The following is an 18,161-nucleotide window of genomic DNA, read 5'->3' as shown; positions in this document are numbered from 1 at the left end:
CAGAGCTGGCTTAGAACTGGTCACTGCAGCAGCTGCTGGAGCAAGGGAGGTGGGTGGGGACTGAGAAGATTTGCAGTGGGTCACAGGGGCCGTCTGACTCAGTTGACGACGTCTAGTCCTGAGCTTTTTCATTCTAGCATTTGTGCTCCATGCTCCCTGGTCACCACTAGGAGGAGTTAAAGCATTTTGCAAAATACTTTACAGTGTGCTGAGCCATTACAACTCAGAACCGAATACTAGTTCTGTAGACTAAGAAAACTCAAGGCAGCCATAAATGGCTCCAGAATGAGGCCAATTAGTGCCTGACCTCCTGCACAGCCTTTTCTTCCTGGAGTTCTTATGCCTCCATGGTGTCTGACCAGCAAATGAGGCACCGGTCCTCTCTACTCTTGGATCCCCCAAGCCTTCCAGGGGAGACTCTGCTCCTTACCTCCCACCTTCCAACCCTAGCTAGGCCCATCAAGCAGGCAGCAGGACCATCACTGCCTAAGGGATTTACCAATATGTGTGCACCCAACATGAATGCTCTGCCTAGCCTGGGAAGCCTGGTTCTTAAAGCACATTTTCTGCTGAATCTACTGTCTATGCCTTTGCAGCCTAAGGGCTTTTGGAACTCAGAAGCAAGGAAAACCGTTCTTATTTCTCTGCTCTCTACTGTTACATCCTGTCCTTAAAGCAATGAGGCATCCTGGCCCAGCTTAAATGTGAAGGAAGGGCCCAATGAGAGAAAGGGATGTCAGGATTAGAGGTAGGTGGATGGAAACAGTGAGCAATATTTTAAACATATTATCTAAGCATCTTTGATGAGAAAAGTTGCTTTGTAAACTTAAAGAAATACCAGATCAGCTTGTCTGGTCAAGCTCTTGTCTTTGACTAGACCACATATATCATTTTTTTAAATTAAAATTAAAATTTTTTTTTTAGTTTTAATTTTTTTCTTTTTTGGGGGGAACACAACATATGTATCATTTTGACTGCTTTTCTGTACTCAGCCTCCAAGAGAGCAGAGGTCTTGTCTGTCTTGTTCATTAATGTATCTCAAGTGTCTAGCACAGTTCCTCGTGAAGATAGGTGCTCCAACAATTTCTACTGATGAACAAATGGGTTAAGGACAACATATACACACACACACACGGACAGTAGCTGGTACTTATGTTAACTGTCCAGGATTTAGTATGTACCTGGTGGGAATAGGTAGGAAGCATGTACCTAATCTGACACTTTCACTGCTATTTTTTTTTCAACATGTAGAAAAGATTCAGATTGATTTTCTTATGAACCCCATGGGAAGATGGGAGGTCTTTAGTCTGTCCTCTGGAGGTAAAGTAGCAAACAGCACACAGCTAGCTCTCATGACTTGAGCTGTGTCAGCTCTGGTGCTAAGCTTGCTAAGCCATATACCTGAGGCCTGCAGGCAATTACAGGCACATGGTAGGTGCAGAGTTCGATTTAGATGTACTCTCTTGAGTTTCCTTTCGTCCTTTAGATTCCTTAGTAGTGACAGTTTCCCATTTTACCTATTATAGTTGTGGACTAACGAAAAATTTTTTACATATTTCTATGTATTTGGACTTCTAGGATGAGCCATTGTTCAAGTTGCATCATTAGTTATGAAATATGACATCTGTCTTCTAAAGCCATTTATTCTCCTGAGTTTGACAACACAGCCTGGCTTGGTGAGGAAGGAGCCAGCTGGAGCACTTCTGGGCCCTTCTTTGTAAAACTTGTTATCTAATGTGGTAGCAGGTGTCCTCGGAATAGCTCTGGCTTATGCTTGCCCAATGGCCTGGTGATTGATTCTAGGGGCCCCAAAGAGGCTGATTTTGGCAGCACAGGTAAATATAGTTTGGATGTAGATGTGGGAGGTGGCAAAATGATAAAACTATCAGCCTTTATCACTGCTCAGACAGCTAGGCTTTGTTGGGGAGATTGTCTTTGAAGATAAAACTCTTGGCTTAAGTGGAAGAAGCAAAAGAAAGACCTTTAATGATTTCCTACAGCCCTCTGGCCCTCATCATATCTGAAGCTGCAAATAGACAAAGTTTAAATATTTCCTTCCAGTATTTTAATAGTCTGTTAGGAGAATTCCCCCAGTGGCCGACTTTGCTTTCCTGGTATGTCCTGTGGCACTATTGTAATTTGCAGCTACACGTACTTCAAAACAGTAGCTTTGGGACAAATTGCAGGGGGTGGGAAGGTTGGGGAGGGATAACATGGGGAGAAATGCCATATATAGGTGATGGGGGATGGAGGCAGCAAACCACATTGCCGTGTATGAACCTATGCAACAATGCATGATCTGCACATGTACCCCAGAACCTAAAGTACGAAAAAAAGACAGTTTTTCCTGTTTTTTTCTCCCCTCTTCCCTAAGATAAGAGAGTGCTAATAATTCTCTAAGTTATAGCATATGTCAAGATTTTAAGTTAGCACATTAATAAAGGAACCAATGGGGAAGATAGAAGAAAAGTTTTCCCCAAGTTCTTGCAGGAAATGTGTGCGTGTGTGTGTTTGTGTGTGTGCATGACTAGAAAAATAAAAAATGCTAGACTAAATATAAACCTGGTTAACCTTCTGCAAGGCAATCAAAGTATAACTCCTTTATTGTACTTGTGGAGTATTTCTCTACCAGGCTACAAAAACCCTATTCATATCTGCAAACTACCTTAATTTTACAGGACTGCAAATCATTGTGCTTTATCAGTTATGGATTGTGGGTCAAATATCCTGTGACAACAAAATATCATTTTTCAAGAATAGAAATTAGTTGGAAATTGCTGTCACCTGGCCACTCAAAGAGTGATGCTTGACCCAGCAGCATTGGTGTCACTGGAGAGCTTGAAAGAAATGCAGAATTTCAGGCTTAGGCTCCACCTTAGACCTTCACAATCAGAACTTGCATTTAATAAGATGCCTACATGATTTGTGTGCACATTAAAGTTTAAGAAGGTTGCTCTAGAGGGAATTTTAAAAATCGAGCAGTTGCTATTTTTACACTTTCCAAGTTTCAGATGTATTTTACTTTCATGATACTTGCCACATGCCAGAGTAGGGTCAGGGGTAAGCCCAGGTCTCAGCCCTCGGAATGATCCACCAGCTCTAATCACTGGGCCTAAAATGACTAAATCCTTTCAGCAAGTTCCAGGCAGGCTGCCTTCGGCCAGTTTAGTGCAGTAGCTCTCTTCTCCTGCTTCTAGGGGAGGCCTTGGAATTAGGGTTACTGTAGGAAGTCATCAAGGAGCTCGGTTTTGGGCCTGGTTCCGCCATGGCATGGGCTGGGGCTTGATATGAATTATTTGCATTAATCCTCACTAAATTCAGATGAGGAGGCAGCACCACCCTCGTTTCTCAGAGAAGTGCCCAAGAGCAAATGACTAGAAAGCACAAAGTTGGGAATGGAAGTCTGGCACGATTCCAAATCCCTCCTTCCTTCTGTGTGGCCTTCCATCACAGAGCCAATAAAGTTCATAGTTTTCTGAACTTAATTCTTCAAATCTCCTTTTACCTCTAACATTTTTTAATTCACTGATATATTGAACTCTTCTAACCCTCATAGATAATGAAGAGAAATCCTGTCAGATTTACTAATAATCGACATCACCTTGATACCATTACTAGCACCAATGATTGACTTTTCAAAACTCTTCTGTACTCTGAGTATCCAGCTCACAGTTCTAGCTTATCATTTATTACTGTTTTGAAAGTAACTTCTCCCATTATCTGCTTCTCCCATTTGAGACCCCTTTCTGGGGAAAAGAATGGGAAACTATGTCTTATTTATGTTTATATCCCCAGAAGCTAGTAGAGTCATTTACATATATTTAGTGCTTGATATATGTTTATTGAACTAAATTAAACCAGTAGACATGGCAGCTGCATCAGGAAACTCCCCAATTGTAGGACTCAGTTGTCAAAATTAATCTCTAATATAAATCCATCATTCTATATATATCTTTACATTTTTTCCATAAAATAAAACTACCATTCCATTGCACAGTGGAGGATTTATTTCACATATCAGTTTTTTCAAATAGGCACGGGTCAGGCCAGGCATGGTGGCTCACGCCTGTAATCCAAGCACTTTGGAGGCCAAGGAGGGCGGATCACCTGAGGTCGGGAGTTCAAGATCAAATAGGCACGGGTCTTCTGCTCTACATCCTTCCAACTGAGGCAATCAATAATGCTCAGCTGAACAAAAATTTGAAAGAGGTGTAAGTGATAAGGGAATTAAATGGCAATATGAAAACCATCGATCTGTTTAGAAATGATAGTTTCAAAAAAGGAATGTGTCTGTATAGGGTTGACTTAGGTCAGGGGTTCTAAACTAGGGGCCACTTTTCAACCTCCTCAGAGACATTTGACAATATCTAGAGACATTTTTGGTTGTCATAACGAGTTGGGGAGAAGACTTAATACATTCTTATTGGTTGATTGCTTGGCTGGGTACATGGCTTCTGATACCTTCTGCACGTCCATAATTGAATAATCATTGTCTAATAATAACCAGAGGCACCACAAATTCCCAAACAGAGTGCAGCTTTTTCAGGACCTTCTCTTTCTCTCAAATCCTGGGCTCTTCACCATCGTATTATTTATCTTTTTATGTTTATGCTCATCACACATAACTAGACCATAAATTTCTTGCTTCCAGAGACTATATATCTTACTTCACCATACCCCCATTGGCCAAATTTCTTATAATTCTGCCTTAAAACACTTCAGCATTCAGGACATGCTAATGGTGCTTTATTTTTGGGATCCAATGATTAGATTGTTGGTCCTCCTGAAATAGTCTCTATGTTAAATTGCAACTAACCAGAATATGAAATGACCCAAATTGTCTACTCTCTCAAGAATTTGAATAAATTAGTATTCTTGGTATTTCGTATTCAGGTTTGTGTTCTTGAGGTCAGGTTCTTGATGTAACTTAAGCTGTTTAGGGTTAGAGAGGAACTCCTTAAGTTCTATTTTCTTCCTTGATTTCCTAGCTTGTGAAGATATTGCTCTTATCTGAGAAATAAAATAGAGACTTCACTCATACACACAAAAAAAATCAAAAACAAAAAATGAAAGCTGATCTGTTCAGGTAGATACATTGTGATTGGTATGCATGATTGGAATTTGACCTTTAAAGAATTTTGACAGTAGGATCAGCCCTCCATAAGTTTGTGACATAGGTAGAGGATGTGTCTGGCACTCAACTCCTTAATTCCCTAGACATCCTATAATATGTCCACTGGCCCCTCCCTACCATGATATCTCCCCACCTTTATCAGAAGTCACTGATGTCTGCACCAGAAGGAACATCTAAGGAGCAGTTACTCTTCTGGTGCTGAGTAATTTCTTGCCCATGCCAGAAACACTTGTATTTTAAAACAGAAGCTCAAAAAAGGAATAACTAACAATGGGATTTTAAATATCAGATAATTAGGGTTGAATAGATTTTCGAGGAACCTTTTCTCAGTGTCCCTCAAGTGACATGATGTTTAAGCCTGAGCAGATAAAACAAGCACCAAAAAGACCTCAGAGTGGAGTCCTGTGAAATGAGAATAGGATTTTCAAAAATTCATGTTTAAACTTTTGTTCTCATTATTTCCTGTTTCCAGCTATCAACTGGGAACAAGTACCTTGAGCTTCTAAGAGAGGAAGAACGACAGCTTTTAAGGCTGTTTGATCTTTGCAAGCTTACATCATCCCAGGAAGCTTAATAATAGAGAAACTACAAATAATTTAATTTTATTGGTGCCAGAAATTGGTTTTCTTTGGGGCTTTTTCTGGTCAGAAATTTAAGTTCAAAAGCAGTCTAGAGAATGCACTTTGGAAAGGTTGTAGTGTCTCTGATGGTAGCAATACTTAAATAAGCCCTTGCTATGTGTCTGGCCCCAGCCTGAACACTTACTATTTTCAAAAATCCACCTCTGGATTACATGACTTTGGACATTTCCATTTCTGTTAAATGACCTTACTAGTAGGTTACTCTTTTACTATTACCTCCATGTTCTGGATGAGGAAGCCGAAAGTCAAAGCAAGTAAATTCTAGAGCCAAAGCTTGAACCCACATTGCCTGGCTGCATGTTTTTCAGCCTCTTGCTGTATTGCTTTTCCAGTCATATCCAGGCTGCCTCTGCTGTCTTCAGGGAGTTTTCTCACTGAAGGGAGTGTCTATGCATGAAGTAAATGAAAGATGATTTGCTAAATATGCTAATGCAGCTTTTCTTTCTTTCCAGGTTTCGGAGGTGCCATGGGTTACCTTTTGGGTGCTATAGACTGGGCCCATCTGGAACTGGGAAGACTGCTGGGTACAGAATTCCAGGTCATGTTCTTCTTCTCTGCATTGGTGCTCACTTTGTGTTTTATTGTTCATCTGTGCAGTATCTCTGAAATCCCACTTACAGATGTTGCAAAGGGCATTCCCCCACAGCCAACCCCCCAGGACCCTCTATTGTCATCAGATGGAATGTACGAATATGGTTCTATCGAGAAAGTTAAAAATGGTTATGTAAATCCAGAGCTGGCAATGCAGGGAGCAAAAAACAAAAATCATGCTGAACAGGTAAAGATGAAAAATTTTTTTCTTTACATGGGAAAAATATTCTTGCTCTTTATTCTTCTTTTTTAAAAAAAATTCTTTGTTTTCTTTGTGTGTTTGATGTGAAGAGTTTCATGGAGTCTAATTGAATTCCCAAATCCCCAGTAGCTATCATCCCTTGGAATTAAAATTTTGTATCTCAAAGAAAAATGTCTGCATTTTCCTCTGGTCCTCCTGTCTCTTACTTCTTTCAGAGTGTCCAGCATGGAAGATGAAGCCAGTTGAAAAAGGTTAGCCCACAAGAGAAGCCTAAACTCATCCTTAGGCCAGTGTAGGGAACCAGCCCTACATTACCCGTGGGTACCCTGAGTTTGGTGGTGACAAAAGAATGAGAAAAAGACAGAGTAAGAGAGAAAGTGGGACCAGGGGGCCATCAGTCATTACTGGAGGAACCAGTGAAGTCCCCGAGCTCTGATCATTCACAGTTTTTATTGATTATAATCACTTTGATCTATAGGGTAGGGGTGGAGTGATGGTGGAGTGAATCAGTGAGTCATAAGTGAATCGTGAGCCGGAACTGGTGTGTCGTCCTAAGGATTGATAATAGTGGCAGTTTGGGAGTTCCACAAAACAAGAACATGTGGTTATCTTCACTTGATCTTAGCCAAAAGGCCGAGAAGCGATACATGTGGTTATCTTTAGCTTATTATCTATGTACAGCTGGTGGAACGCAGATCTTCCAAGGAGCCTACATGTCTGGCTACGTCATAGTGCTACGAAGGGGTTTTACATCCTTGAGCACGGTGTTTATGGTAACAGAGCCGAGGTCACCCTGCACCGGAACATGAGGCATGGAGAGGCCTTCCTCCTCAGAGGCCTCCTGTGGCCTTCCGCAGTTTGTTGTTCCTTGTTTATGTGTTACTCATAACCGATTTATGTAAGCACTCTGTAAGTCCTTTCTCCTTTGCTGCTTTTCCCAGCAGGCCAGAAGAAATACCTCTTAGATTAGGATCATAGATTTGAAATTTCTTCCTCCAAATGGTAGCATCCTTGGATTGGTGACTGAGTTGGGCATATTGAATTTGCATGTCATGAGTTGAAAGGATACTTTAGCTCATTTTCGGTGAACTGCACAGTGAATTCATCAGCTTAAAATTTGAAATAAAACTCAACTAACTGCCAGAGAAATGAGACCATGGTTAGATGAAATGATCAGAGAAGAGACTAGAATTAAGCTGAGCAATATGGTAGCTAATAATCCCATGGGACTATTTAAATAAAAATAAAAATAGAACTTCATTTCTTTAGTTGCATTAGCTATATTTTAAATGTTCAGTGTCCCCATAGGGCTTGTAGCTAAAATATAGGAGAGTGCAGATGTAAGACATTCTCATCATTGTAGAAACTTCTATTGGGCAAAACTGATGAAATAATTGCATTTTCCTTCAAGCTAGGATTGAATGCCAACACCTCAGGGATATAGAACAAAGGGTTCCCTGATTGACAAAGCGGTTGTAGAAGACTTGGTTTAAAATCTTGCTTCCTCTAGCTGCTGACCTGTGTTACTCATTCCACAAATCACAAATAGCTACTTGCTCTAAGGTAGCCTAAAGATTAAAAGCACGGGTGCTTAAATCCTGGCTATACCACCTCTGGATTACATGACTTTGGACATTTGCATTTTTGTTAAATGATAAAATAATTCCATCTATTTACAAGGATTTTGTGCAGGTTACAGGGCTAATCCATGTAAAGTTATTTAGAGTGTTTGCCACCACACAGTAAGGTGTTGGGTTTAGGTCTTGTTATTATGACCCTGGGAGAATGCTGAATGCTTTAAGCACAAACGGAACACAAATCTGGACTCCAACGACTTTCAGATAAGCTCAGTGAATCTCACCTTCCTATAAAGTCAACTTCTCTTGTTGGCTTGGCCAGTCTATTTTCTAGGATTATTAGGATGTTCAAGTAAGATAAAGCATGTATAGACACTTTTTCAAACTTCACATAAGTGTATCAGTACATTATAATCATTATTCATTTAACAAACAGCTTTGGATACTGAGTATGTGCAAAACACTGTACTAGATATTTAACTGACAAGTGTCCAGTCTTTATGCCCAGGAATTTACAGCCTAACAGGTGGCATAAGCCATTTATACCATGACTTATAATCCATGATAGAACATGGTAGATGCTATAGAAACAATGTATCAGTTCAGATTTTCTAAAACGGCACCAAGATAGGATTTGACATGTAAGAGATTCATTAAGAAAACAGCATGAACGATAAAGTGGGGAGAAGCAGAAATAGGAAGGGAAAGTCTTATCTTGATGCAAGTCAGACACCTGTGAAAGGAGAAAGGAAAGGTAAGAGGATGGGGTAGGAAGCCTTTCAGATGCAGTGAAGTTCCAAAAAAGTTTCATCCAGGCCAAACGGGAGTCCTCCAGCCAAAGCTGCTCCTTAGAGGAGTCCCAGCTTTTGTAGGAACAGGCCAGCACTAATACCCCCAGCTTGCTTAGTCACTATCTGGGAATAGCCATGGAAAGGGTAACCTTGGCAGGAACAGGTAGTGGATCCAGAGAGGTAGCATTCAGGGCTGTCAATCAACTGTGTTTTCTCCAGTAGGAGACCCAAATGGCACATTTCCAAGGTGGCTGCAAATGGCATAATAACAATTGCTGTTAGTTTTAAAGAGAGAAAGATTGTGCCTAAGCAAACAGAGAAAGGCTTCATGGAGGAGGTCACCCTTGAGTTGTGCCTTGAATGATAGTTAGGATTTGAATAGGTAGAAACTTTGGGGGAAAAATACTTCTGACAGAAGGACATCAGCAAAGCCACAGATATAAAAGAAATATTTTAAAAGCATGAAGCATGTTTGGAGAAAGTATAAGTGGTACAGTCGATCATAGAGTTTGTAACGTTAGAAATAAAGTTAGGAAAGCAAATTGGAGCCATATTTTGGATGCTTCTGAATGTCAGCACAGGACTAAAATTTTATTAGGTAGATGATAGAGGTCCATCAAAACTATTGGGGTGGAGGACTCCTTGATATTAGCTTTTTTTTGGTTTATTTTTTGTTTTTGATATTAATCTGGCTACTGACTACAGAGAATAAAGAGGAAGCCAGGAGGGTTTATTTGGGTGAATAATAAGAATTCTTAGAATGAGTTGCATTGTGTACATGGTTCATTCGCTTATGAATTCTTTTATTCATTCAATAACTATTAATTACCCCTGCCAGACCCAGTGCTGAGCAGCAGGAGACTGTAGTAAACACCACAGTCCTTGTTCAACCCCATGGAGTTGTCACCTAGCAAAGTGTGCCCATGTGTTATTTTGCTTTCTTAATCAAAGTTTAATTTTTGAATAATTTTAGATTTACAAAAAAGCTGCAGATAGTAGAGAGAGTTCCTATCTATGCTTTACCAGCTTCTCCCTTATGTTAACGTCTTAGAGAACCATGCATGTTTGTCAAAACTAAGAAATTAACATTGCTGCAATGCTGTTAAGTAAACAGCAGACTTATTTGTATTTCACCAGTTTTTCTACTAATGTCCTTTTTTTTTCTTTTTTTAAAAAAAAGCATTAAAAAATTTTCCATAAGTAATTGGGGAACAGGTGGTGTTTGGTTACATGAGTAAGTTCTTTAATGGTGATTTATGAGATTTTGGTGCACTCATCACCTAAGCAGTACACACTGCACCCAGTATGTAGTCTTTTATCCCTCACCTCCTTTCCACCCTTACCCCTGCATCCCCAACGTCCATTGTGTCATTCTTATGCCTTTGCATCCTCATAGCTTAGCTCCCACTTATGAGCAAGAACATAAAATGTTTGATTTTCCATTCCTGAGTTACTTCACTTAGAATGATATTCTTCAATGTCATCCAGGTCAGTGTGAATGCCATTAATTCATTCCTTTTATGGCTGAATAGTATTCCATCATATATATGTGTGTGTGTGTATATATATATATATTAGGTAGATGATGGAGGTCCATATATATATCACAGTTTCTTTATCCACTCGTTGATTGATGGGCATTTAGTTTTGTTCCACGTTTTTGCAATTGCAAATTGTGCTACTATAAACATATGTATGCAAGTATCCTTTTCATATAATGACTTCCTTTTCCTCTGGGTAGATACCCAGTAGTGAGTTTCTACATGACAAAAGGAACAGTCAGCAGAGTAAACAGACAACCCACAGAGTGGGAGAAAATCTTCACAATCTATACATCTGACAGACAACTAATATCCAGAATCTGCAACAAACTTAAACAAATTAGCAAGAAAAAAACAAACAATCCTATCAAAAAGTGGGCTAAGGACATCAATAGACAATTCTCAAAGGACGATATACAAATGGCTAACAAACATGAAAAAATGCTCAACATCAGTAATGGTCAGGGAAATGCAAATCAAAACCGCAATGCGATACCACCTTACTACTCCAAGAATGGCCACAACCAAAAAAATAATAGATGTCGACATGGATGTGGTGAACAGGGAACACTTCTACACTGCTGGTGGGAATGTAAATTAGTACAACAACTATGGAAAACACTCTGGAGATTCCTTAAAGAACTGAAAGTAGAACTACCATTTGATCCCACTCCTGGGTAATATCCTTTTTCTGATCCAATCTAGGATGCCACATTACATTTAGCTAAATGGTTTACAAAATTTAAAAACTGTACTTTACTTTAATGGGATTTTCAGGAATCTTTTTTTTGCTACGTATAGTCAGTAGAAAACCTCATATTTTGTATTCAGTTATGTGTATGAATAAAAGCAATACATCTTAGCTGCTAAGTTACAAAAGTCTGTAAGTAGTTTTTTTCTTGAGGTCAAGTGCTTTCTCACGTATTGTTTACTCTGTTTATTTGCTTAGCATTTTTTCAAAATAAATGCAAAAGCAAATGGCTTATGTTTAAATTGGCAAAATGGTTGAGTATGATTTGCTGAAAGGAGGCCTCATTCTATCGACATGACTACCTTGGAGTTGAGTTGCCACAGTGCATCAACTTGCCTCTCCCCATGCAGCTTGCTAGGAGAATGCAGTCAAAGACAGTAATCTTCTATTCATCTGATTCCAACAGTAGCTCCTATTTTAGAATGAATGCAGTGTTTTTCATAACTGTAAGAGTGCAAGGAAGAACTGGGAGGTCACTGGGATAAAGGCTTCATTTTATCTCGATCACACAAGTAGAGAAAATATGAGAATTTAGGTCTCCTAAGGCCTGGACTCAACCTCGTTCCCCTACACCAGGCTGCATGGGAGAGAATACCTGCACTCCCTGCCCCTCCTTCAGCAACAAACCAGAACTCTAAGATTACTAGTTGGACTGGAGCCCTTTGTGCAATTATGCATTGCAGCCCAAGAATCATGGTATATCTATATGATAAAATTCATGCAGTCATTTAAAAATACATGTTTTTGAAGATTTACTAAAGACATATCAGGTAAAATGTACAATACATACAGAAAACAATCTTTGCTTTTTGGGGAAAAGCTGCATACATAGAGGAGATAAATGGAAAGGAAATATACCAAAAATTAAAAGTTTGGATGATAGGCTAACAGGAAGCTTTAATTTTCTATTTTTAAATCCTGCAATACATCCAAAATTTCTATAATAGATAAAAACAATAAGGAAAAAAAGTAATCAAATAATGAGAATAAAAAAAATAATGTGGTGGTTTAGGGACCAAAGCAAGGTGGGTTTTACTAAGGATAAGCATATAAGTGATAATAGATAACACCCTGATAGATTATCTGCCTCTTTGATGTCCCCTTTAGTAAACTGGGACTCCCCCTCCAAGAGTCACACAACACAGAGGTTGTCTCATCCACTCAGGCTACCGTGAGAGTCAAATGAAATCAAGTGAGTAGAAGCCGTTTGAAAGGCATGGAACTCCCACATGAGTAAGAAAACAAATACAAGATACAACTAGCTTTCTATTAGGGGCCACACACAAAATTCTGTAGGCTCTGAATGATTTTGTTATTTGGTTTAAAAAACAAAATTGAGCCCAGTGCAGTGGCTCATTCCTGTAGTCCCAGCAACTCAGGAGGCCGAGATTGGAGGATCCATGGAGCCCAAGAGTTTGATGCTGCAGTGAGCTGTGATCATGCCGCTGTACACTCGTTGGGGCAACAGAGTGACACCCCATCTCTAAAAATATAAATAAATAAACAAATAAAATAAGACGAAAGGATGAAGTAAGAATAAAGCATGGAGTAATACATCTTACTCTCAAAGCCATGCATTCGCTCTTCTCTTCCAAATGTGCACCTTGGAAGGTCTCCAGTTAGGCAAAAGAAGTCTCTACTTCTCCAGGGCTAGGACCAAGGCTGCAGGGCTGTCACTGTTTGCCAAAGGCATTGCTTTCCAAAATAAAGGTGGTTGTGTAATTTAAGTACAGAGTTTTCTTTTTAGTGGTAAGTGGGCTGAATTGTTTCAGGAGTTTAAGCCAGATCTCATAAAATATCTATCTCCAATGCCTCCATGCCCTCAGTTGCTCCTTTTAATGTTTATAGTCTCCTTTTGAGGGTACATTTGTGAAATTTCATCTCTCTCTGATGACTCTGTACCTTTTTCTCTTGTAAATTCATCCCACCCAATCTCCAGCTGACAGTGGTACAAAATAAATGCAGTAAAACAATTCCCAGGGGTTCAGAACCATTAAAAGGGTTTCACCAAGGAAATTGATTAGGAATAATATGCCAGCTGACTTTTTATTCTGAGTTAAAGTATACAAAGAGGCTTTGAATATTTACACTCCCAGCTTTTACAGAAATACTAGGCACATTTCAAACGCTCATATTTATTTTTAGAAGAAAGGAGAAAGTTATCTAACAATGAAAGCAGGCTGAAAATTATGTGTAAGTCAGAAGCATATATTAATATTTAGAATGAGGCTGAATACTTGTTGGCCAGATTCGCTTTCTCAATTTTGCATTTTTGGAAAAAGAGGAAGGAAACTGAAGATAAATCACTTAGTTGGAGGCATGAAAACCAGGCCGTTGTTTCTTGGGCGATCTATTGTTAGCTGCTTCTTTCTGTAGTTGAGGAAAAAGTAATAATTCTGCACTTCATTTCTGTTGTAATCATTTATTTTTATAGGTACCATATTCTACTTGCAGAAAAACGGTTATTTTTCTTCAGTCCAGGGGAATGCCTATAGTGTTTAACACTGATTATCAGAAAATGAGTACAGTTTATGGTCAGTGGGCTAGATACTACAAGATTGATTAATTTTTAAACAATGAACTTACACAACAAAACTAAAATGGATGAATATAATTTTCCACAACAAAAAAGTAAAAAGCATGATTATATAAGGTTACAAAGTTTAAAAAATATGCTGTTACAGTTAAAATAGAAAATCTCAGTTGACTGTCTTATAGACTAGTACTCAATATCATAATTCAGAATAAATAAAAATATGACAAGAAAGACTCATTACAACATCATGGCTGATGTTTATGGTCTCAGTGTCTTCAGGGCAGCTGACTGCTTAGTATTCCCAAGATTTCTTTCTTCTCTTATACAACAAGATGCTAAAGGTTATTGTTCTTTGTATTTCAAAACGGTTGCATCAATAGTTTAAAGTTTCTCATTCTCTCAGTGTTTCTGAAACCAAAAAAAAACTGTAGCCTCTAGTTTTAACCAAATTTAAATCTAAAAGAATAAGGGGCCTATATATTCATTTTTTACATATATGTGTGTGGGATGGGCCTTCCTAAAGTTAATGGAAAAATAGAATGAAAAGATAAAAATTAAAATGAAGAAACTTTGTTTCTTAACACAAGCTCCATTGAGTTCAAGACACTTTTGTAAGCAATAATATCAGCCATTTATCCCATCCTAAAGAACTGAGGGTCCTGGAGATTTAGCCATGTCAGTGCAGTCTTTTTTACATTATTAACTGAAAAACCATGGGAGCCCAGTATAGATTTTTTTAAGATTAGGAAACAGAAGTCAGACGGAGGCAAATCAGGACTCTAGGGTGGATGCCTAAAGACATTCCATCAAAACTCTCACAATATTGCCTCGTTTGATGAGAGGAAGGAGAAAGAGCATTGTTATGGTGGACAAAGACTTTCTGGTGCAGCTTTTGTGGGTGTTTTTCTGCTAAAGCTTTGGCTAATTTTATCAAAACATTCTTATAGTAAGTAGATATTATCAATCTTTGGCCTTCCAGAAAGTCAACAAGCAAAATGCACGAGCATTCCCAAAAACTGTTGTCATGGCATTTTCCCTTGCCCTGTCTGCTTTTGCTTTGACTGGAACATTCTCTCCGTAGCCATTGCTTTGATTGTGCTTTGTTTTCAGGATTGTATTGATAAAGCCATGTTTCATCTCAAATTACAATTTTTTTGAAGAAATGCTTCAGGATCTTGATCCTACATGTTTAAAACTCATTGAAAGCTCTGTGCTTGTCTGCAGTTGATCTGGGTACATTACTTTTGGTACCCAATAAGTGGGAAGTTTGCTAAGCCTTAACTCTTCAGTCAGAATTGTGTAAACTGAAACAACTGTGATGTCTATGTGTTGGCTATTGTTTTTGCCATTAATTGTCAGTCCTATTCAATTAGTGCATAAACAAGACTAACTTTTTCCTTTGCAAATTGATGTGCGTGGTCTTCCCTAAAGGCTTCATCTTTAACACCATCTGGTTCCTTCCTAAAATGAGTTATCCATTTGTAAACTGCTGATTTCTTTGGGACATTGTCTTCATAAACTTAAAAAAAATCAGTGATGTCACCATTCTTCCACCAAAGCTTCACCATAAATTTGGTGTTTAGTCTAGCTTCAATTTTAGTAGAATTCATGTTGCTCTGTTAGGGCTTTTTTCAAACTGATGTCTTATCCTTCTTAGTGCCTCAAACTAAATCCTCTTCAGACATGCTATAACAAGTTAGTATGAGTTTTGCTTCAAAAAATTTTTGAAATCCATGTATAATTTTTTCATAATATGCATTTTCCATTAACATATTGAAGACTCCTTGTGTGTGTGTGTATGTGTGTGTGTGTGTGTGTGTGTGTATAAATATATGTATTTGAGTTCTACATTGTTCTCACTTCTAACTCAATGTAGGGCTCATTAACATGTGTCTGCTATCTTTAGAATCCAGAGAAATAACCTGGGAGGAGACAGCTGGCTAAGAGCAGGGAACTGACTGGCTCTCTGAATTAATGTTCTAATAAATAAAAAATGTTCACAAACTTAGCAGCTTAAAACAACATCAGTTTATTATCTCACAGTTCTGTAGATCAGAAGCCTGGGTGAGCTGCACTAAGTTTTCAGCACAGGGTCTTACAAGGTTGACATCAAAGTGTTGGCAGAGCCGTATTCTCATCAGGAAGCTCAGTGTGAAGAGTCTGCCTCCAAGCTCATTCAGGATGTTGGCAGAATCTGGTTCCCTGTGGTTGTAGGACTGAGGTCCCTGCTTTCTTGTGGACTATGGGCCTGGAGTTGCTCTCAGTCCCTAAATGTCACCCTCAGATCCTTTTCATGTGGCTTCCTCCACCTTCAAAGCAGGCATTTCTTGTGCTTTGAGTTGCTCTGACTTTCCCTTCTACTACCAGCTGGAGAAAATTCTGTACTTTTCAAGGGCTCTTGGGATTTGGTTAGGATCATCCAGGTAATTTCCCTTTCAATTAACTCAAAGTCAGCTGATTAGTAACCTCAATTATTAATATAGCTGCAAAGTCCCTTTGCCATGTAACAGAACAGGATGACATCAGGGGACCAAGATCATGACAGCCATCTTGGATTTGCCTACTATGCTCTCACAGTTAAGAGGCCCAAGAATTCTAATTAAGAGCTGGTTTATGTCTGTGAGCTTTGTCCTTGTGCAACAGTTCTTTCATTCAGAGATAGGATGCTCAATGTCTCCTACACCTTGGCCTGAAGCTAGCACCAGTCTCATTCCCTTTCACCTTGGCTCCAAAGCCTTATTCTGGGCCTGAAACTTCTAAGCAGCCACTCATGCTTAACAGAATACCTCCTGTGAGTCTACTCCATGGAAATCTAGTTCTGTGTCCAGGAAAAGTGACACTGTGTGTGATGACTGACTGACAAATACGTAACATGGCCGTGTGCTCTGGTTCCCTCAGCTGGCTGAGTTTCTGCATTGAAGGTCATGCCTGTGTTTCATGTTTTATTTCAGACTCACAGGTCAATGACATTAAAGTCACTGCTGAGAGCACTGGTGAGCATGCCTCCTCAATACCGCTACCTTTGCATCAGTCACCTCATTGGATGGACTGCCTTCCTGTCCAACATGCTCTTCTTCACAGATTTCATGGGCCAGGTAATGAACATATCTGTGCACACACTCACTTTTACACATCATTTCCTCCATTAACACCGGTTGAGGTTCTTCTGGGCTATCCTCTAAGATTGGCACAGTCAGAATGTAGGAAAGAGTACCATCAAGAAGCATACTACTATACCCTGGACAACCAGAGGACACAGTGGAGCCTGCCAGTACTTAATCAAGTGTAACAAGCAGGGAAAATTGATGTGAGCTGTAGCAATCATGGCAGACTTCAAAAAGGAGGTACAGGGTTCAGGCTGAGCATAGTAGACCATGGCGGATCATCTCAGTGCTCTGGGAGGCCAAGGTGGAAGAATCACTTGAGGCCAGGAGTTCAAAGATGCAGTGAACTATGATTGTGCCACTGTACTCCATCCTGAGTGACAGAGTAAGACCCTGTCTCTTAAAAAATAAAATACAATAATAAATAAAAATTAAAAAGTGAGTATAGTATGGTCTGTACCCTGAAGGGTGGATAGGAGTTAGGGGAATATTAGAGAGGGAGGAAACATTCCAAGCAGGAACAGGAATGGCACATGTGGAGATGAGTCAGAAGCTGATTGGTGTACCAGAAGATGAGTGGTGGGATTGCCTGAGTCAGGTGGGGCCAGCTGTGAGCTGGAAAAGCAATGTTAAGTATCTGGGAGAGTGATGTTTAGACTTGATGCAGCAGGCGTTAGATTTCTGGCAGGTCCTTGAATGGAGATGTGGTAGGATGAAAGGGGCGACTTGGTCATGACAACATAAGCTCTGTACTCTAGAAAGGGTCCCTCAGGCAGGGACGTTTGCTCCCCAGGGGTAGAGAAGCAGAGTGCATGAGAAGGGGTCATTGTATTTGTACCTCAACAGCCTTCCAACCTCTCTTTCAGATTGTGTACCACGGGGATCCCTATAGCGCACACAACTCCACGGAGTTTCTTATCTATGAAAGAGGAGTCGAGGTCGGATGTTGGGGCTTGTGCATCAACTCTATATTTTCCTCACTTTATTCTTGTAAGTCTCTCTCTTTCCTAAGGATGTCTTCTAAAGGGCTCTGGTCCAGCACAACGTGGATTTGATATTTCTATGTTTATTTCCTACTGTTTAAAATATCAGATTCTTAATAAATCTATGGATATCAGGAAAAACTATTACTTTAGAAAGGACCATATGAAGCATCCTTTTCTCATCATGAATTCTAGGGTGTCATTTTCCTCACCAATTACTTTGTATTTGGAATCAGTGAGTTCCTGATCAAGTTTATCTGAAAAATAAAAGGGAATCTTTACAAGATGAAGTGTTGAATGGACAAGTCCC

General features: G+C 39.4%; 1 protein-coding gene across 2 annotated transcripts in view; it reads left to right on the top strand.

Annotated features, from left to right (window-relative positions):
• SLC45A2 (solute carrier family 45 member 2) overlaps positions 1-18,161 on the top strand; it is a 45,377-nt gene that overhangs the window by 15,078 nt on the left and 12,138 nt on the right. The window contains exons 3-5 of one of the 2 annotated variants that reach the window (XM_012459947.3): positions 6,228-6,553; positions 16,716-16,859; positions 17,735-17,858. In XM_012459947.3, the coding sequence (XP_012315370.2) occupies positions 6,228-6,553; positions 16,716-16,859; positions 17,735-17,858 (594 nt within the window). Of the gene's footprint in view, positions 1-6,227; positions 6,554-16,715; positions 16,860-17,734; positions 17,859-18,161 lie in introns of those variants that run through there. The other variant, XM_012459948.3, reaches the window with a different exon arrangement.

This window comes from Aotus nancymaae, unplaced genomic scaffold, assembly GCF_030222135.1.
Source record: "Aotus nancymaae isolate 86718 unplaced genomic scaffold, 86718_ANA_hifiasm-v0.15.2.pri h1tg000014l, whole genome shotgun sequence".
In the NCBI taxonomy this organism is placed as follows: domain Eukaryota; kingdom Metazoa; phylum Chordata; class Mammalia; order Primates; family Aotidae; genus Aotus; species Aotus nancymaae.
Note: the sequence above shows the minus strand (reverse complement) of the source record. Positions and strands in the feature narration are given on the sequence as shown.